At 37.9% G+C, this 22,497-nt stretch overlaps 1 protein-coding gene across 1 annotated transcript in view; it reads left to right on the top strand.

The window, feature by feature from the left end:
* Positions 1-22,497, top strand: part of LOC139974808 (peroxisomal ATPase PEX1-like) — a 31,650-nt gene that overhangs the window by 541 nt on the left and 8,612 nt on the right. Inside the window, exons 2-18 of the mRNA XM_071982243.1 lie at positions 4,512-4,624; positions 5,954-6,109; positions 8,009-8,092; positions 8,799-8,913; positions 9,394-10,595; positions 11,654-11,780; positions 12,017-12,239; positions 12,860-13,092; positions 14,395-14,565; positions 15,719-15,873; positions 16,463-16,682; positions 17,173-17,369; positions 18,566-18,700; positions 19,471-19,678; positions 20,326-20,429; positions 21,396-21,951; positions 22,268-22,440. Coding sequence (XP_071838344.1) covers positions 4,517-4,624; positions 5,954-6,109; positions 8,009-8,092; positions 8,799-8,913; positions 9,394-10,595; positions 11,654-11,780; positions 12,017-12,239; positions 12,860-13,092; positions 14,395-14,565; positions 15,719-15,873; positions 16,463-16,682; positions 17,173-17,369; positions 18,566-18,700; positions 19,471-19,678; positions 20,326-20,429; positions 21,396-21,951; positions 22,268-22,440 — 4,167 coding nt within the window. The 5' untranslated portion in view covers positions 4,512-4,516. The remainder of the gene's footprint in view (positions 1-4,511; positions 4,625-5,953; positions 6,110-8,008; positions 8,093-8,798; positions 8,914-9,393; positions 10,596-11,653; positions 11,781-12,016; positions 12,240-12,859; positions 13,093-14,394; positions 14,566-15,718; positions 15,874-16,462; positions 16,683-17,172; positions 17,370-18,565; positions 18,701-19,470; positions 19,679-20,325; positions 20,430-21,395; positions 21,952-22,267; positions 22,441-22,497) is intronic.

Raw genomic sequence — 22,497 nt, 5'->3', positions numbered from 1 at the left:
CTCTATACTATAGTTTTACTTTGACCTTGACCATAGCCTATCGATAGGGCTGAACATGTACATGTACATACTGCTATGGATTTCTGCACTTGTACTGCAACTTGCTCATATTCAGTAGCTTTTGCTATGCAATACCACATTTATTATTCCCTTCCAACATTGTTAGCTGTTCAGGTACACAGTATGTGTAACACAGTTAGTCAACAGACTATACCTCATAGTCATACAGATGAACAGTTTTTAGGACTAGGAGTCTCCTTAAAAAAGGTCACAAGGGAAAAAGGTAACGAACATTATAGCTTTTGGAATTGCTTTGTTATATAAAAACCATGGCTGGATGCATAATGAAGGAAAACATGTTCTGTATATGCTTCTACTAATATTACTAGTTAGAGGTTCTAGGCTCTAATGTTGCTATGGAGATAAGTGTGCAAGTGTGTCAATTGTAGGAGAGGGATGGTGTATCAAATTAGGGACCAAGACCATGCTGCCAGAGTAATAGTATCCAGTATCAACAGTATGAAAAGTTTGTTACTTAAAAAGGGAACTTTTGTTGAGAAATGAAAACTAATCATAAAGTATCCTACAATACAAAAAAACGAAAAAAAAAATCAAACAATAGAGTTAATTATAGTTACTATCTGACTTAATAATTATATAGTGCTACTATGTTGAAAAATTCAGATATTGGAATGCAAGGTACAGAATTCACATAGGGTCCATATTCTGTGAGTGTTTTGAGGTGATTTTGCTGTTGCTTCTTCAAGTCAAACTCATACATGTCCTACTGCCTGTTATAGTTTGTGACCCCCCTCTTTTTTTCCCTCTTTTTTCTTTTTCTCTTTCAGTCTTTGTGTAATGAGTGATTGTGGTCTGTCTGTACCATGACAGATAATGTTATCCATACATAGTTACATTTGCTGGGTTTGTCTTCACTTACTGTTCTCCCTGTATGGGATAACATGAAATATGAGCTGATATTGTTTATAGTATTGTAGCTGAACATCCGCAATGCACCAATTTATAAAAAGCATCATCAAAATTGATTGCATGTGGAATAATTCTAGAAATGTTCAAAACTTGTAAGAAAATACAATACTTATTCCTACTGTACACTTCACAATTACAGTATGTCAACTTCTGAGGGAGCAGTACCTGTTAGTGCTGAATACTGTGCAGTTGTCATCATCAAAATCATTTATGAACCTACCAAATGACTATCAGACAAGTTCTATGAAAACAGAAACAAATTATCAATCTTGAGTACAAATGGTTGTATACATTCCATAGCTCCATGCAGCCCACAGGTACGTTATAAATAAGGCTATACAGTAGATAGCAGTGCATACATGTTTAAATGATATTCTCACTGTATCACAATGTTACCTACAGTAGTAGTTTGTGCATTTCTGGTACCCAATCTGTCTTGTAAACTTTAACTTGTACTTGTATATAATTTGTTGAAGAAAAGACATAAAACATGGTTGACATACATGTTACATTTACGGTCCAGATACATCTATACCATACAACCAATTTTGTACGTCAGTCCATAATTAAGTATCTCACTACTGTACTAGTTACACTTCGTATGTACAGGCAATGATGTGACATACTCTAGTTTGATGGTGCTTTTTATCCAAACTCTATTTCTTTAGTCAAACACAATAATTCTGTGAACATACAGTAAAAATGTTCACACATGTGGAATAAAAATGTATGCAGATTCTCGATGTACCTGAATTGTAACATCTATTTCAAACACTTCAAAACGTGTACCCTAACTTGCCCGAACATCTTAAACACTTTCTACAGTACCACAGTCTTGTTTAAAATAATTTCAAATTATGTAGCTGGAGTTTACTACTATACATGTCATGCTGTAACAGATTGAAACTAACCAAACTTATTATACACCATAAGGGTGACATAATATACTAGTGAGTATGTACATTAGTTAAAGAAAAACCCAACTTTGAACCATTTTGAGTTGTTGTCTTTGGGCATCACATGTTAAATTCCTTCTTATAGTAATAATGTATTTCAGGTGGACAAAATGCAATTACCTCCTTTAGGGGATATTCAATAAATTCTGTCTCAAATAGTTTGCATGCATTGATAGGTCATATAAACTAGCCTGTAACAGTTGAGAAGTCAGTTCCCTACTGTACAGTATGACATAATCAGTAACTGTCTTCACTGGACCACAGTGAAGCTTTGTACACCTAATTCCACACATCCCAGCACTTAACATTACACCTGCACATATGACAAAATTTTGACATTTAAACTACATTACACGGGAATAAAAGATCAGAATTTTCTATGTGAATGTTGTCCATCAGTAATATATTTGAATATATCCTATCACAGTTAAGCCTACAGTATACATGTATGCAAACTCCTGGAAGTATATATTTATACACAAATTTAATGTTTTCCTTGCTATTTAAGTATTTTTTCCTTGTTATAAATAACTTTACTGGATTCATGAATAGGTTGTGAACAGAGCTCTTCGGACAGGCTGCAGAAAAATTGCAGCTACCGGAGTACCCCTACCCCCCTTCCCTTTGTCCACATGTGGTTTACACTATAAGTTTGTATCTTAATGTAGTACTGTAGGTAAATTTTCAAAATTTTGTTTTGTCACTAAAACACTGAACCTGTTAAGATTCTGTTTGTGTTACAACTGTTCATGATACTAAACGTCTAAACTACAATTGGGTAGCAATTTGACCAAATAGCTAAACAAGATAAATTATTCCTACAGATGCATGCAGTCAGTGTAAATCTCTGTGCTTCAGAGTATATATACTGTATATACATGTATGTAATGTTACCAGTTACACCTTTAGTAGTAATCTGTTTACATATAAAGTACATATGTGATTAAGTCACATATGATAATACTATATAAAAACATAAAAGGATTGTGGGTTTTGTGTGTACAATAGCACTTGTACAAACTATTCTTGGTCTTATCAGCCCCACACGGTCTTCTACTGTTGAGCTCCTACTGTTTGTCAGAGGGGACAAGCCTGATCTGGCTATTGCAGGTTAGCAAATAAAACATTGATACACAGAATAGCTAAGTAAATAAAGCAAAAAGGGATTGTAGAAGTAGACAAGCAAGTAATTAACATATCGGAAGCATTTACAAATTATACAAGAACTAAAAATAATAATAATATAACTAAGAGGGGAGAGCTGCCAATTCTGGGAGGCTGTCCCAGCCCTGTTGAGGTTCTTCAAAAGTTGTGCAGAGTTATCTATAGAAAACCACATTCCATACTACTGTACAGTATCTGTACACATGTATGGTTAAATTGTAAGAAAATATGTAATAATGTACAGCATAGTATATTAGTAGAAAGTATCATAAAAGAAAATTTTACCGAGATCCAAGTTAAACTTATGGATGGAAATGATAAAAGTATGATTTGGGATTTTGGGGTAAATGTGGTCATGATCCAAACACTCGTACTGTTAGTCTAATTATAATTTAGATTTTTGCTTAGAATTTTGTTGTCTAGTCATAACTACTGTATCTTGCTTCAATGCTTTATTATCTCGTAACATCAAACTAACCAAGCCTTGCCATATATACACGTTGTTACCCAATATATCATGACCGTCCTTGCGCTACTTCCCAGTATTGGCAGTTTGCCTAAGACATGGTTTGCTGCTAAGTTATTAATTAGTTTTCAAAAATAATCCATGTAATATCTTTCTATTTTTCTTTTATTAAAATTAAACGAAATCAGCCATCAGTCAAAAATCAGTTAAACTGTCACGTAGCTAGTTTAATATTGATCTACAAGTAAAACCAATGTTGACAAAATTCACTGTTAATAATTAAGCAAACCTGTCATACACGTTGGTTCAGTTGAAGCATGATCTTGGTTGGCATGATGAAATTGTTGCCCAATTTTGACGCAGAAATGACGTAATAATTTCTGACATGTACCTTACCTGACGTGCGCAATTATATTGTCGTCTAGATATTCCTCATGAAGTTTAAGATGATTGAGAGCCCTGCCGATTGCAATCAAACTTTTTAATGCAAACAGAACTTTGCTCTCCTACGTTGGAAGAAAACCAGTCTGTAATAAAATATTTTCCAATATTGAGAAAGAAAAATAGTGTCGTCATTCGAACATTCAAAAATGTGCTCTGAAAACGTGGACTTGTTTTCGAGTTTGATATTCAAAAATTTCACTTCTTGGGGAAAAAACCCAAAGGGTGTCACACTTAAAGATGATTACCTTCTTTTGTGTAGTTGACGGAATGTGAGCGCTCTTCATCAACGTCATATTTCAACACTCGACGACTGGATGTTACTTTTTATTCCACGTCAACTTCAGAGAGCCCTGGAGGCCATTTTGGCGACGTTGTAATACTTTAAGGGTTCATTTATTATGCATGAATCGTCCGTGAAGTTATTATTTCAAGACTGCATATATAATTTATAGAGGATCAAAAAACATTTGAGATGTTGGCTTTCGTTTCAGCCGCAATGATGGGAAGAGGAAGCAGGATAGCGACTGTGCTATTTAGTACCAACAAACACTGCTTCATAACTCTTCCGGAAGATTGGAGCAAGGAACTCAGCTCCTCTCAAGAGGTACGGTACTTCTTTTTTCTTTTGTGTAATGTACTTTTACTTTGTATGCTTGGAGAACATGTAGCTGTTCTATTGTACATCATTACCTCCCTCAATAAATACCAGAATACCTGAGACTTGATTAGGACTTTTTTCTTAATGTTAAGTTCTACATACTTTCATTTCATGTTGCAAAGCACTTGTACTGACAGTATGAGCAGTAATGTTCGGAACTGTTCATACCGTCAATACCAGTGCTCTGCAGTTTTGATTTGACAGCTAGACTTACTATTACAGTATAAGAAAATTATCCCAGCTGGATGGATTTGGACAGTAAATTAATTGATATTTCATTGAACTATAACTCTATATATTTTGTTTGGTCTGAAACTGGCTAACAAGGTTTAGTTATGGTCCAATCACACTATGTGTTGTTAAGCTCTAGATTTAACAGTTAGTACAATGTATGAAGGTTTTGTTTCTTCCAATTTTGATTTATGTTTATTTTTTATATAAACTTAAATCTTTCATGTTATTATGCTTCAAAGCACTTGTAATGACAGTATAAGCAGTATGGATATAGCCCACTTTCTGTTAGAATATAAAGGTTAGGAACTGTTCATACTGTCAATATGAGTGCTTTGAAGCATGATATGATGGTACAGTATAGAGTGGTATTAGCATTAAGAAAGTTGTGTCCTGGGAATAATGATCAGTCGAGAAAGTTAGCACTCTGTGAATTATTTTGGCAGCATTACAGCTGCCTTTATTGATTGTTGACTAATTTTGCACGTAATAAGGTCCTCTCGGGTGAGAGTTGCATTGACTTGAATTCAGGTGTGCGTATAAGAAATATTCATCTTTATATATTATTGTACATTATAGTCAATTGACTGGGTACCTTGGTGAAGTATTTATACAGAAGTCTGTTCATTGTGGCTATGTCTGCTATCACTTACAGAGAAGTTAGAGATCTACAAAAATTAAACTTAATGTTTGACAGATGTTTACAAACTACATGGATACATTAAGTCCTGGAATGGATGAATACTCAGTTTTTTGCCTGCCCTGTGAATTTACGTAATAACTGCATTTTCTCCCTTGATTCAAAAGTGTTTCTACTGTCCATCTACTGTACTTGTGTATCTAGAGTAGAAAGTCTTAAGTCGAATGCCTAAAGTATATTTGATTCAAATCATTCAAGTCTCTTCAACCCCTCCCCACCCCTCACATCCCCCGCTTCACCTCCTCAAGATTCATATCTTTATAGTAGATTCAAAAGATCATTGTTTAAATTATTCTCTTGATTTTAAGAGATCATTCGCAAATATGATTCATTTTAAATTTTAGATCACAGTCTTCGAGGTTCAATGGGGAGAAAAAAGGAAAGCATTCTTTTCCTGGAATGGCGACCTTGCAGTGGGTTCTTCACCTTTGGCCTCTACCCCGGTAGTGCAGATAAATGGCCTCATCGGGGATAAAGCAGGGTTGAAACATGGCCAGGAGGTGAGGATTCCTTCCGTAGAGTCTACTTTCAAGTGGTTAAGGCAGTGGACTTGTGATCTAAGGATTACAGGTTCGAGCCCTGGCCAGATCATTGCGTTGTGTCCTTGGGCAAGGCACTTTATCTCCATTGCCTCTCTTCACCCAGGTGTATAAATGGGGATTTGCGAGGTGACTTGTAAATATAGTTGTGTGCGCCGGTTTGTGGCTGCACCCTATGGGAAGTCCCCCAGGGGACACGTGGCTGTGGTGCACTGTGGTGCCCCAGGAGAGATTGTTTGAATTGTGCACATTTTGGTGTGTAGGTGTGACAAGTTACCAATGACCAGGGTTAAGTACAGCGCGGCAAGACTTTATTGTAAGTTGCGCTATATAAGAACTGTTAATTATTAATTATTATTATTTCTTAATTGCTGAAGTACAGTACAATACTGTACAGTACAGTACTTCTTCGCATTCGTGGAACAGCATATTCGACAAAGCAGTCTCTTCTAAACAAAATAGGGAGCTTTGCAATTTTCCATTCCCAAATATCGGGACATCTTTAAATTGTTCTACTGGTTTTGCATTGTTTGAAGCATATGTTCGCTAGTCATGCTAATAAAACTGACAGCATATACAGTATATACTTCAAATGATTCCAATGCTGTATTCTGCATGAGAGATTTTGTGAAAAAGTGTTACTATATCGCAGTTGTATGCAGTCATTCATATATCCTGTGCAGTCATTTACCATTCCAGTTTTGTGTAAAACATTAACAGTAAATCAAACCCTTTGGCTGTGCAAGAGACTTGTCTCTATACATTTACACACGGTACGTTTAACACCTGAAGCATTAAGATGTGAATTTTTACTTTTTGGCACACTCTCAGGAAAAAATCCTGTCATTTAACCCATGAAGAATTGATGACATGCTTCTCAGTTTTAACATAATTTGATCATCAATCAAGTTACAGAATTGGGCTGTTTACAATCTGTATATATAGAAATATTATATCATTAACATTCATGCCTGTTATTTTAACATGCACTCTGCTTTAGTACTACCGTCCTTGTTACGAGTGTACAATGGGGATATACATACTGTACACTGTGTAGAACAGTAGGTACACTGTAAAGTTTGTACAGTGAAATATAACTGATGCTAGATTTTATGCAAACTTAAGCTTAAGCCATGCTTGTAGCAGCATGGATGGTTAATTATTAAGGTACTGAAGCAGCTTACTGCTCTGAATCTTTGTACTCCCGAGCGAAGGAAAACATCTTTGAGCGGATAAGTAAGACATGTTGTTGTACAAGAACACATTCATAGTTTAATATGATAAAAGGCTTCACTGCATAACACTACATAAACACTGAAATTCATACATAATTACTATTAATACTGTAAGTCCAGAGCTGGTTGGTTTTAATACATACAAGTGTGTACAGTATGTCAATTCTCTCCCTGTTATTTGTTTGTATTACTGTAGGACAGTGAGGCATGTTTGACACATAATTAACATTGCAAGGTTAGATGAGTAACATCTTATTGTCAACCTCAGTTCGGATGGTGGGGGGGGGGGAGGGTTTGGAGGAGGGGTAGGTTGCAATGGTTGGCAGAGAGGGGGAAGAAACAATTGCTAAATACATGCCAACCTAGCATCATGGGATAAATTGGTTGATATGGGTAATCACTACTCAGGAGCTTGTATGTGGAATTAGGGAGTAAGAAAAAAATAATTCTAGTCAGTCAGTCTTTACCGTCCAACCAAAACCCACAGATTGTACAAAAGAAATTGTGCATAGTGGTTGGTGGGAAAGTCACAGAATAATTTAGCGTTCAAATTCTGTGTTCAAATAGGTTTATCTGCCTAATATTGTTTTTTTTTCTTTCTTGTTATTGCTTGACATTGTTATAGGTGATTCTTCAGGAACAGCCATATACTCTGGCATGTCAGAGAGTCCATGTGGAGCCAGCTACTGTGGACGACTGGGAAATCCTGGTAAACCTCATATGAATTTTGGAACTGTTGGAAGTTTACTACATAATACATGTTATTGTTATGTGATAAGAGTGCAGGATATAATTTTCAGTGACATATTTTGAGCGAAAAGTTTGCTCTTCTTTCTAGGTGCATTATTACGATATCGCAATTTATTTGATATGTGCATTTTGACTTTGTTATTGAATGCAGGGTAACTCAAAGATGTACAGTCTTATCACCATAGATATGTTTGTAGTATAGTAAATTTGAATTATAATGGGAATTTTGTTTGTCCTGATTTGTTACTTGGCACAATAGAATATCAAGACGTCCATTACATTCAGGAGACTTAAAAGATAAAAAGTTTAAATTCTTTATTGTCTCTTCTAAGATCTATTTCCTTCCTTGGATCTCCCCTTTCATCATCCTTCCCATCATCCCTCCAATTCCCCCACCCCACCCCACCCCACCCCACCCCCTTCTCAAACAGGCTATCATAGGGTTGGGTCTCTCACTTATCTGCCTACTTTTCCCTTTCTTACTCTGCATTAGTGCATTGAGATCTCACAGCAAATAAGAAACAGGACAAAAGTGATTTGAAGGGCAGAATCATCTGTGTTTGTCACTGGATACTTCCACAGTATTCAAAACTTCACAACTTTTTCCTGGTGATTATGAACTACCTAACTTCCTTCCTTCCTTTCTTTCTTGTTTTGTGTTTCAGGAGTTACATGCTTCTCAGATAGAGGAGAGATTACTGGATCAGGTCAGGATTATCTGGTCTGGGATGATCCTACCAGTCTGGGTGGACAAAAAGATCTGCATCTATTTAAAAATCAGTGAGTTGCAAATCACAGTTTGGCTTTTACATTTATGATGTGGTTGTGTTGAGCATTTGAAATTTAGGAGGTATTTGAAATATTTGATGACATGTTTTTAGGAAGTACCACATGTCTTGTAGCGACTATGGATAGTGTATTAAAATCGACGTTTTCGCTGACAAAGTATGAGAGAATGAAGGTCAGTCTTTTTGTTGACCTAGAATGCAGATAAATCTTTACTTTAGACATAAATATAACAATATCCTCTAGATTATATATATAGCTCTCTTAACAATTTGCATGAATTGTAGTGGTGAGAGGATCAGAAGTTTTAACTAATTTATGCAAGAGGTGTGGGGGGGTGGGTGGGGGGACCCTGAAATATGAAGGCTTTCTTTGACCTATTTCCATTTTGTAGATAAGTGACGTCAATAATGAAAACCCTTCCCCGTATGAGAAGTGTTTGTCACTTGTATGGTTGTATCTATTCTTGTATAGCTTCGACGGAGCCATCGGGAAATTGTGTTCGTTTGGAACCGAACACGGAACTGTTTGTGTTGCCTCAATCTCGAGTCGTTAAACAGCCGCCTGGACTCCCGGACTTTGTGCCTCATCCGAGAGTCAATGAGCTGTCCGCTTCGGAGACCGGTTCCAGTAAATCGACCGGATCGAGTAAATCGACCAACTCGGAGTCGCTGGTCAGTAGCAGTGCCTCGGGTTACATCAGCGACTTTGACTCTGCCCTCTCCGTCGACAGTTTCGAATGGAGGAGGAGGAGGCGGGGCCACACCCCCTCGGGAAGCGACAACGGCACGGCCATCAGCGCACTGCCGTGGGAGGTGGAGAAAGCCTCCGTCTTGAGAGAGATTCCCTTAGCGTACCGATTTTGGGACGCCGTCAGCTCTGCGTTTCTGCTGGGCCGGTCGACGGAGGACAGAAATCTGTTGGACACGCAAGAGGACGCCCGACGGAAGTTAGTCCAGGAATTCTGGAGGGAGGTGAGGATCGTTGCTAGAGTCGAGCCCCTCTTTACGAAGAAAGTTGAAGCCAAAGAGAGAAAGTATTTTGGAAGAGAGTCAAATATCAGTACTGTGGACCCCCGACAAGGTTTGACTGAAATCACTCCCCACGGGTGGGGAGGGGCTCTGAGCCCTAGACTGTTGGAGAGCTATCACCACCCCGAGTCCACCCAGGTGACATTTTCCATGTTGATGCAACCGACCACGGTATATTTGTCTTCCAGCGGGGCGTCGGACATCCTCAGCCAGTACGCTGAAGAACTCGAACAGGACAGCGGCAGCGAATATATCAACTTTTTAGCATATTTGACCAAGCTTCCTTCGCCGTTAGAAAAATCCATCGAACTCAAGGAGAAACTAGCTGCTACCCCTTCTCCCAAGTCTGGAGAAAACAACGCAAAGGCCATCCCTCCAGATACGGGCAAAAGCTCCGGTTACCGGGCCTCTGTGGTGCGGGTGGTCATTCACGGGAACGAACTCAGAGGTCACTGTAAGAAAGATAACAGTAACTTGTACTCCTCCATGGTGTTCGATGAGAGGATGGTGGAATGGTTCCTACAGGTCCCAGATCTGCTGCGTAGACAGATGGGACTTGAGCTGACCGCTAGGGTGGAGTTACATCCAGTCACCTCCCCTCCCATGCCAGTTCAATACCTTATCCTGTATCCATTATTGGAGAAGGTAAGATATTAATTAATCGTGGAAGTAATTTATATTCAAGTTGATGCTTTGAAATGATAAAACCAGGAATATGCAAGAAGGGATATTTGATGACAGAGATTCCCTTTCGACGGATGATTGATGCCGATAGTTTTTGTTTTTTGATTTTTGTTTTGTTTCACTATCTTTGTTAGAGATTGCCTTAGTATGTCTTCTGCTAGATTTATAAGACTTAAGAATACCCAGGTTTACCAAGTTTACTGCTTGTCGTTAACATCAGAATTGAAATTTTTAAATTTCGAGGTGACGTGATGGTACAAATAAACAGCATTACCATCTGAACTTGAAGGCTGGTGGGTATAAATCGGCACTGCTGATCAGCTGAGATAATCTCTATAGTTTGATATTGATTACAGCCTTGCTGCAGGGCATTTTGAAGCTGCTGCAGCTGTTCTTGTTGATACAGTGCCTTAGTGAAGGTTATTTCTATGATTTATTGATACCAGGGCCTTTAGTGGCAGCTGTGAGCCATCTTGTTACAAAATATCAGCCATGATGTCATTCATGTTTATATACAGCTGGACATGACTTTAACATTAAGATAAGATATAAGAATCTTTATTGACCATGAAGGGAATTGGCATTCACTCCAACTCAGTAAAACAGACAATAAAACAATCATAAATACATCGAAAAAACATATAAATCTGATTCCTAAAACAAAAAATTAAGACTACTTAATGTGTTACAGGAACAACCTTAATTTAAGACAGAATCAAAAGCTAATTAAAATCTGAGATTTCATGATTTTGTTTACAACCCTAAACAGTCTCTGCTTCATGTGGTTGAATGTTCAGGAAATACATTTTTAGGAATGCAATCATTGCCCTTCAATTCATAATTTTGGTGTTTGAATTTTGTGAGTGAAAATGTCATTAGAAATGTCATTATATAGTGTTTCATTGTCATTTTGGAAACAAATCCGACCCATTTTGGATAACCTATATAAAATGTGGTATGTACAGCACCAGATGTTGTTAAATTTTTCTCTCCAATCTTATCTCTTTCTTTTCTTAAAGCCATTGGAAGAGTCCATTATCCTACAGGGGTTCAAACATTGGTTAGGGTGTGTTAGCTGTATGATTTCGCCTATGCCTGTACAACAACATGGAACCCTCATTCGATTTCCTGTCTGCACTACAAAAGGTAAGTTGGCATGGCGGCTTTCAGTTTTATACTCAAACCTCTACTCTGGTTTTATTTTTCTGTAATGATTAACATATATAGCTTCGCATTCTAATTCATGTTTCGTTTCTGTTATAATAATTAGCATTTTGTTCCATATTCTATTTATCGTCATATTTATTACATCACCACTGATTTGCTAAATGAATTTCATTGAAATCAACTCATTGGACGAATGATAATTTTTGTATTCTCAGGGTTCATTTACATCGAGGTCCTTCTCTCTGTCAACCAACTGGAGAGATACGAGGACAAAAGGCCATATTTCTTGCTTCATCCTTTCGTCCTGAACAAAGCCACCGTGACGGTAGCTCCCAATATGACTACAACCTCTAAGATTCCTGGCATTTACAAGCTTCCTTACTGGAGTATTGATGATGTAGATACAACTCTCAAGTGTCCCAAATTACAGGATATCGGGTGAGAATGAATGCCAATTAAAACTTTTAAGTCTTCCATACTGACAAGGAGTATACATGTGTTTCTGATAATATACAACATTGAAAACAGTCCACTGGAATAGGAACCCTGCCCCCTGCTTAATGTGTGGACACGCTCACCAACTAGGTTACCTAGGTTACAGAATCTGGTGTTATGGCCAGTGTTGAAACCATTGAGGGGAGATTCACATCCCACAGCAGTCCTCGCTGTATATATTGAACAACACTCATCCTGTTTGGTGACATATTTGCTTACTCAAGAGATCAGGCATGATGCTATCCACCTAGAAATCAATTCCTGAAGTTGTATCCTGTATATATAAATATATATATACATATATATATTTGTGTGTTTGTGTGTGTTATCCCAGTTAAACATCCATCCATCATAAGAAAACTCATAAAATGGACTGAAGTAATATTAATAGTAAGAATTAACGTAATTCATATATGTTAGTTCTTCCAGCAGTACAATGGGGAAGTTCTCTGATAAAACCAAACAGTTGAGTTGAGTCACCTTATCAGTGTGAGATTGTGTATGTAACTACCTAACAATACGGATTATTAACCGGTGTGTATTACATTTCTTTTTTTCGCCAGAGGTGTCCGTGACCTGGGAAAGTGTGCAATAGATCATCTTTCAGCCTCTATCCTTGCCAGACCACTCCCTCAATCTTTGTTTGCCCCTGCCCCGGGGCTTTGCCACGGGGGCGTCCTCCTCTGTGGAAACAAAGGAAGCGGTAAGACTACCCTGGCCAAGGCCATCTGCAGAGAGCTCTCGGAATGGCCATATCTGGCCTATATCAAGATTGTGGACTGCAAGCATCTTCAAGGTACAGTATTAACCCTTTTTCCTTTGATTGCTTTTAGTGGGATGGTCAGGCAGCTTTTTCTCTATTGCTAGAAAAGTGAATCTTTCCAATGACTTCCAATAATGCAGTATGTAGAATGGATGATTTCAGCGGTTATAAGTTTTACATTTGTTGGGTGGAGTCAGTGGAATGCCCTTCTCACCACATACATGCCATATCCCATAAGATGTGCACCACTTATCATTGTGGTGCCAGTACTTAATTTACGGCATCTGTATCAATTTTCTACGAGAGCCAGAGAGAACCATCAGGTGGAGCAAAGGGCTAGAGGAAAGCAAACTTTCAGTTTACCTAGATTGAGCAATGTTTAGGGAAAGCTGGTAGAGTGCTCAAGCCTTATCGGTTCATATTCCTTATAAGTGCAAGATAGTGGGCCAATGTATGTTTTTTTGGCTGGATCGAAAATCTTTTGTTGGACAGATTTGGCCCACAGGCTACCTCTTGAAAACCCCTGGATTTAAAGGATTGGTTCAGTTGTCATACATGTTTATGTTATATGAAAGAGGACAATAAAAGAAACACAATGGTGAAAAAAACTGTTCAAATATCTTTTTCGGTTAAAGAGATATTCAAGTATAAAATTTTATCAGATTGTGTAGAAACTGCTGAAATCTGACTAGCTGTGCTGTCACATCCTCACATTCCTGAAAGTCTTTGTTTCTTGCTCTAAATATTTTGTGAGATTTCATGACTTTCAACCAAAAGATATGTCAGGAGATCTCATATTTGTCAAAGGAAGTATTTGAGATTAAACATCTGAAGAATTTTTGATTATATTATTTTCAAATGTGTTAAAAAATGTTAGTAATTTTTAAAGAAATATATTCACAAATGTTAAGGAAGTGAGGATGTGACATCACAACCTCACAGTAAGTCTTTCTACACCAGTCGTTTTCAAAGAAATTTTGATATCTTCAAAGTGTCATATCTCCTTAACAGAGCATGCTATCATGGTAGTTTCTTCACTGTTCTTTTTGTCTTTTTGTGCTCTTTCATACAAAATAGACATGTCAAACACCTGAACCAATCCTTTAATCTAATTGTAGAAAAGGTAGACCCAAACCTGCCTGCGGCTCTCCTTCTGTCTGTGACAGCTAAAATATTTGAATGAGCAAAATAAATTTTATAGTGAAAGTTGCCTTTTTCTTTGTAGGTCTTGTTTTGAAATTTCAATGTGCTATTTGACTCAGAAATTAAACAAATATTCATTCATGACAAGATACATCCGTTTGATGTTTGAGAGATTTCTTAATACCCGTTTAGGAAAGCGGTTTGAGACCGTACAGAAGATGTGGGAGGATACCTTCCAAGAGGCAGCTTGGAGACAACCTTCAGTCGTCCTTCTAGATGATTTGGACCACATTGCCAGTTCTCCGAGAGGCCCCGAACACGAGATTGGACCCGAGGTGGTGTTTCATGGGAGGGTCGCACAATGTGAGTATAGCTTCATACATTATTTTTTTTTGGTATCATTTTCTACTTGCCTGTGATAAACAAAGAATCAGAGCATTCTTGAAGTGTTGTGCTAAGATTTGGATTATGAGAGTATGGTTGATCAGGTCAATGGTGGAGCTAGGCATGAATTTATCAGACTAAGTAGGAATATTCAAAGAGAAGAAAATCACCTGCTTCATGCAGAACTGAAATCACTGTGTCGACACGCTATCTATAATCTCAGGAATCGTGCATCGACACCAAAATATAGAGTGCAAGTTTTCAGAAACTCGTTTGTATACAGAGCATCTATTTTTATTCATCATGACACTTTAAATGACTTGATTTGATGTAATTTGTATAGTTTCCACAAAGTTTATTTCCTAATTGGGTTACTGATTCCTAACTTTTATACATTTTATGAATGCACATAACATTTTATTTATTATAGTCACCATTTTCCTATTTATGAATTGTATTTTGTGCAATTTATACTGGAATAAACGAAACGAAATGGTCACATATCAAAATTTGTACACATTGTGCTGTGTACTGAGTAATGGTACAACAGAGAGGAACCACCTATAAAACAGTAAAAAACTTTTTGAGTTGATTTGGTTAATTTTCCATATCCTCATGATACAGCTCATTAACAAGCTTGTCACATGTCATTTCCAATAAGTAAGAAAACATGGAAATGTCATGGAAAATTTAAAAATAAATTAGAAGTAAAGAAATAAGTGTAAAAAACTGTCAAATGTCATGGAAAAGTCATGGAAACATGGAATGTTTTGTTTTCAAAGTCTTTTTGCCCTCCTGAAAAATTGCCCAAGACAAAAGAACAGACCTGTATATTCTCTGAATAAAAACCAGACATGGAACTTGTTAATTTAGTCCTGGAAAAGTCCTGGATTTTTATTTCCTTGGAAGAGTGGGAACCCTGCCAAAGGCAAATTGCATGTTATTTTCGCCTACAATTTTGCATTATTCTGTCGGAAGTTGAAACAAGTTTCTAAAGCACTCCATCACTCGTGAACAACCTTGGGATGTTCTTTCCTTTCTTGGGGTAATTTCATTCACGTTAGTCTATCTTTACGCAATTTCTGCTGTTTCTTTTGCCAATAAAAAGGATCTTAATTTTCCTTTTTTTAAGGTTTGAAAGATTTGATGTCATCTGAGACATACTCTGCATCTAGAATCAGCGTCCTGGCAACTTGTCGACAAAAGTCCAACCTTCACAGTACTCTGATCTCATCGAGGGGTTGTCATAACTTCCAAGTCAACCTACAAATACCACCACCATCTCAGGTAAGGATCAAGCTGGTATAGTAAGTCCCTCTTGTCTTCAGCTGTTATCTTGTTATAATGAGCTACGAAAAGTGTAATATAGGTAATAAGGGAAAAGAGCCTAGGTGGTGTTGGTAATGATTGGGTAAGGGGGGTTGATGGGGGGGGGGAGATAGGATGAAAATCAATATAAATGTGAACAGTTTGCAGCAAAGTCACAGTAGTTTTGTTATTTGAGTAACAGAGGTAAGGGGAGTATTCATTGTGCAGTCTTGTTCAGAGATTTGATATAACCTCCAATTTTTTTTTGAAATGTAGGACTTTTTTATTTTACCTTTCAGCAAAACAATATTCACTTGCCTGGAGATAAAAATCAGCTTGCAAAAATGATTTCAACAGTTGTTGGTAACCTAAACCACATTCTCTCGTATTCATGTCATTTTTAATATAGTTATTAATCACATACATGGAAATTGGGATAGGAGCCCCCCCCCCTTCGACCTTTCCCTCCATTCCCACCCAGCTGCTTTTGATAATGCTTTCATTTTCTGCATGTAGTACAGTTTTCATTTTCTTTAATATGAAATATTTATTGTCTTATCATTTCTAGGATGTCAGAAGAGAAGTCTTAGTTTCCATCCTCCAAAACCGAGTAGAAGTCGACCAGCAGTCTCTTGCCAATATGGATCTTGCTGACATCACATCTCAGATGGACGGCTTTGTTCCCAGAGACATCCACTCTGTAGTGGAAAGGGCCATTCACGCCTCTTCGTGTCGATTTCTCCAGACCAGACCACCACCTCCAAAAGTAGCTCAATCAGTTCAAAAAGGTTTGCTTTCTCTGTTCGAAATTGAGTTTTCAAATATAACTTTATGGAGGCTCTGACCCTTCTCATTATTCCCAGGTCATGAGGAAATTGAAAATGGACAATGAATTATTCTAGGTGAAAGCAAACAAATAGTAAAAAAGATGGAAGCAAGTTTGAGCATATGTGACCATTATTTGACTTTTCTAGCATATTGCTTGGCAATAATTGATCATCTTTTCACCAGTAACTTGGTTTTGCTAATGGTAATTTAAAATACAGGGGAATGCCATTAAATATCCGTTCAATACGATATCTTTCATAAACTGTGGTTGTTGTTTTTTTTCTGCCTATATTTTAAAACTACAGTGTTTGTAATGCAAAGTTTATGCCACTATGGTCTTTCTTTCAAACAATTTGAAAAGTTGCCATCTGAAATTTTCAAAAGTTGCCATCCCCTGCAGTTTTCCAGAGGTAACATCTCTTACAAATAGACATTCTAAATTTTCCACAGCTGATCAAGAAGAAGAAGATAAGATACAAGAAATCCTTCTTTGTCATGAGGACTTCCAGGTTGCCCTCCATAAATACACCCCCACCTCTCTCAGGGACGTCCCGTTACACAGTGCTGGGGAACTTGGATGGCAGGACGTCGGGGGTTTGAAACAAGTCAAACAGGACTTAATGGAGACACTCCTTCTCCCTGCAAAGGTGAGATCCTTGTTTTTGTCAGTTCTGTATAGGTTATAACTTTGTCCAAGAATGATGAGAAATTGGGATTGTAGATAAGCTGTGGAAAATCAGTCTCATAAGGAATTACCTCGATAATAAGACTTGCGAGACACTGGTCCATGCATTTTAACATCAAAGCTTGACTTTCTAAATTCTATTTTATGCGGCCTTCCTGATTCGACCATCCAGAAACTTGAAAAGATCCAAAACACCGCTGCCCGTATTGTGAAAAGGAAGGGAAGAAAATGCTGAACCACTCCACTTCTGAAGGAACTTCATTGGCTCCCTATCAGCTACAGAATTCAGTATAAACTACTTCTTCTCACCTTTTGTGCTCATCATCTGGAACAGCCTGTGTACATGTCGCAACTTCTCTTGCCATATTTTCCAACTCTCACACTTCTTTCCTCCAACAAAGTGTATTTAAACTGTTCCTAAACCACGCTTGAAGACCTATGGTTACAGAAGCATTGAATACTCTGGCTCTTATCTCTGGAACAAGTTACCAGATCACATTCGAACATGTTCTAAACTTTCTACATTCAAAAGTCTACTTAAGACCCATCTTTTCACTTGTTCTGTTGTAAATTAATCTGCTTTCGTTGTAAAGCGCCTTGAGCAGTGACTTTTGTCTACTGATTTGGCGCTATATAAGTCTCATTTATTATTATTATTAGAAGCAATGGTATCAAGCAACCATCTTATATCTTCTGCATTAGTAGGTCAAAACACTCCTCATTAGTTCATCAATTAGTGAAGTAACGAGAGTGAAGGTCACTTTAGTACATCATTGATGATGTGAAGGTGGAAAACAAATCAACAACCTTGAATATGAAATGTCTTGCTATTAAAGTAAACCCTTTCTCTTATATTCGTAGTTGCCTGATACATAATGTATTTAGATGGAAACTTTTAGCTTAACGGTGACAGGACAACTTGTAAAGTTGTAATTGAATCCAAGAGCATGTAGATAATGCAAACCACTAAAATGTGTAACATACGTTAGCTTTGTTCTTTCGGAATAGTATTGCACAAACAACTCAAATAAAGAAACCAAAACAAAAAGAAAGAATGTTTGACAGTTGGACATGATATCACACCAAGAAATCTTCATCGTTAAGCAATCCAGATAGCCGACAGAATTTTGAATTGTTATCGTTATACATCTCCAACAGTATCCTGAGCTGTTTGCCAGCTGTCCTTTACGATTACGGTCTGGTCTGCTTCTCTATGGGCCACCTGGAACAGGAAAGACCTTACTGGGTAGTGTGGTTGCTAAGGAGTGTGGACTTAACTTTATTAGTATAAAGGTAAGAACAATGTGTAAAGGAGTGTGGAGTTAGCTATGTTAAGACCAGAGTGGTTGCTAAGGAGGGTGGACTTAACTTTATTAGTACAACTTAGACCAGTGTGGTTGATAACGTGTGTGCAACTTTATCAGGGTACAGGTGAGAATAGTGGGTATGCTTAGGGGTGGGAACTTAGCTTATCACTCCAAAGTTAAGACCAGAGGTTTTGCTGAAGGATTGGCAAGTTAACTTAAAGATGACATTTGTGTTTGCTTGGAACATATGATTTACTTACATATCATTAAGAATAGACCATAGTGCATCCACCAAGTAATAGGGATCCTGTCATTCATATCTTGAGTACACTAAGTGTAACTACAATCGCTAAGAAAACTTATTCAGTACATGAGTAAGACTAGTGTAGGTACCATGCAATGTTGATATAGTTCCATCTCTTTGTTGACCAGGTAACATAAACTTGTAACTGATCAACCAAAGATCTTATATACTAATAATCAGGCAGTAAGTTTTCAGACCTGCCTGCAATGTCTTATGGATTACAACTTAACCAACCAATATATTTACAGTAGCTTGTTAAATGCAAATTGGTAACAGTTTCATTTTTTTCCAGTAATTTCCATAGCAACATAATCTATGCCAGCAACTATGTATAATGAACCTTGGAATCAAACATATCTGTCAATCATCAATTCACTTGTTATGATATCACTCCAACTAATATCAAATGAGTAAATTTTCACCTTTTGTTTTTTAAATTAAATCATTTTCAGGGTCCTGAATTGTTAAGCAAGTACATAGGAGCGAGTGAACAGGCTGTCCGGGACCTATTCACGAGGGCCCAGAGTGCCAAGCCGTGCATTCTGTTCTTTGATGAATTTGACTCACTGGCACCCAGGAGGGGTCACGACAACACTGGGGTGACCGACCGGGTCGTCAATCAACTCTTAACTCAGCTAGACGGTGTTGAAGGCTTAGAAGGTAACGGACAGGGTATAAAGTATTCGTACTTTGCTTTAGATAGCTTGTAACCACGGGGGAGGGGTGGGGTGCTGATCGGCAATTGGACAGTACCTGAGGGCTCACAGTAGTGGGACCCACGAGCTTCTATAGCCTATTAATTGAGTATTCAGTAGTCTAGTGTGCAAGTTGTTTTGCCTTATCGTTTGTACATAGTTTACCTTCAGAAGTGAGCTAGAAATGTCATCACTTTGTCTTTGTTGAGGATTCCTTCATTATTAAAAACTGGCTATGCCGCTGGTGGAGAGAGAGAGTTATTACCATTTTTCAGTCAATGCAGATTGTATAAAGTTTATCCATGATTGAAGTTTCATGTCAAAACATCGAAGATTTTTACTCTGTATCCGTGCCAGGGTTGGCTTGGTTTATAATTAGTTTACACCCTGTTTGTAAACAAACTGTTGGGTAAGAATGAGATTAATGATTTTGCCATAAAAGAATTGCTGTTGAATATTTTTAACTCTGCTGCAAGATTTTAATATATTTCCTATAAAGTTACCCATTTCTTGCACGAAAGCATTCTCTGTTGATGTCATGCTTGTTTCATTTATAATCCAGTGATTAAAGAAATATTTTCAAATCAACTTGTTTTAATGTCCTTGTTCCAGGTGTCTATGTTATTGGTGCTACCAATAGGCCGGACCTACTGGATCCAGCCTTACTCCGGCCAGGAAGACTGGATAAATCCCTCTACTGTCCCATACCGAACCTGGTACGTAATTATTCTGGCGTCGATATTGTAATTTGGTTTAACTATCATTATTTTATACTCCTCTCTGGTGGTTGTTGCTCCTGATACATATTAATTAACATACAGCACATTTACAGTTTCACAGTGGAAGTACTAAATTGTATGCTTCATACCCTGTGAGTGAAATCAATATGTTGTTGAATTGTAGGTAAGATTTCAGCGAGAAATGCAGTTGAATTGCTTTATCTATTATTCCATTGCAAACCACTTTGTGTACTGTCATAAGACAATTTCCCCCTCCCCCACCACCCCCCCCCCCCCATTAATAAAAAATGCTGTGTTAAGATAAATAAAGCTTTGGCCCGGTTGATATAAACAAAGCATTCAGGTTTGTTAATACAATTTTTAAGCCTCCTCCAGCAAAAAGAGGATCATCTCCCACCATGCTAAATTGCTAAGTTTATGCTTGAATACAGTAATACTTCTACCTGAAATTTTATATTCATAGCAGAGAGATATCGATACTGAGAGAATCTTTAATTTGACAGATGCTGTATATTGTAACCAATGAACAGGGATGCCAGAATTCCAGCAATAGCCGGAATTCCGGCTTTTTCCCGATTTTGAAATGTTGTTCCGGCTCCACACGAAGTTTCCGTCCCAGTTGAAACAGGCTTGAGCTTTTCCCGCAAATTTCTAACTGTTATCCTAACACACTGTATCATATGCAAATTGGAGCCTATACCGCAAAATTTTTCTCTGGATTTTCATTAAGTTCCCAACATAAGCTTAGATAGTCTTTTGGACATCCAAATCCCCACAACTTTCAGGCCCTAGGGGCAAACCCTGCTAGCATCCCTGCAATGTAGTAAAAAGTATTTTTTGAAACCTTATTAGATATAATATTTAATTTTGAGAATTTGCACTATTACCGGATACATAACAGTCACTCTTGCTTTTGATTTTTTCCCTCTTTTAACCTTCTAGGAGGAGAGGATCCAGATAATCACCGCCCTCACTCGAAACATCGCCGTCTCGGAGGACGTGGATCTGACGGCGGTGGTACAGGATTGCGATTTCTTCACCGGTGCCGATATCAAGGCGTTACTCTACAACGCTCAACTGGAAGCCATTCACTCCTTATTGCCCCGGAGCAGTAACGAAGACGCGGACTCGGAGCTGGCAACGCCCATCCAGATCATGCGAGCCAGAGATATGGAAGCGGACGATTGGAAACTCACCTTCCTCTCGGCCGACAGCGATAACCTGAGAGATTCTCGGTACCGACGGATATCTCTGGACGCTGGTTCGGCCAGTTCCAGCCCGTCTCGCCGCCGCTCGAGGAAAGAGAGCTCGGACTCTGGTCGTTCGCCGAAGCTGGTACCCTCGTCGACGTTTCCTCCCCCGACGGCTAGTTCCGAGTCGACGGACGATCAAAACGGTATCGAAAGTGGAGGGCGCCAGACACCTTCCCTGCAGCACCTACCGGGCGATAGATATGGAAGGAAGAAACATATTCCTCATATCAGTGAATTTGTTCGAGGTAAGATGAAAACGTAAAGTTTTAATGGATATCTGCGAAGTACCTGAGAACTTTAAAATCAACGGAACTTATGTCGAGCCAATTTTTTTTTTTAAATTGAGAATGAATAGAAAACAGAACATATAACATTTATGGTGTTAATAAATTGATATCGGAATCAAACTGTGATTGGAATCAGTATTTATATGAGAGAAGATTTCTCTGATCTGTAGAAAGATATTAAAGGTGTTTGTCAATTACTGTAGTTCGAGCCGACTACCTTTGATTGAATTTCTGTTGTTTCAATTGTCTTTAATATCCTTTCTCCTCTTTTCAGATACGTTAGAGAATGAAGAAACTCCATCTCTACTGGATAATTTCCAAGATTCTGGCGTCTTCAGTACCGGTCTGTCTCCAGACCCCAGCAATAATCCTCCTATCTTTATGCCTTCGTTACGAGATGGAATTGTAGAGTTAAAAGGAGAATACCTGGATAAACTATCATCTGAGGTAACTTCTTTTTTTTTTTAAAGTATCTCAATTTTTTCTGGCAGGTAGAAGCAAATT

The sequence above is a fragment of the Apostichopus japonicus genome, chromosome 10 (assembly GCF_037975245.1).
Source record: "Apostichopus japonicus isolate 1M-3 chromosome 10, ASM3797524v1, whole genome shotgun sequence".
NCBI classification, from domain to species: domain Eukaryota; kingdom Metazoa; phylum Echinodermata; class Holothuroidea; order Aspidochirotida; family Stichopodidae; genus Apostichopus; species Apostichopus japonicus.
The sequence above is the reverse complement of the archived record's forward strand: the minus strand, read 5'-3'. Positions and strand labels throughout refer to the sequence as shown.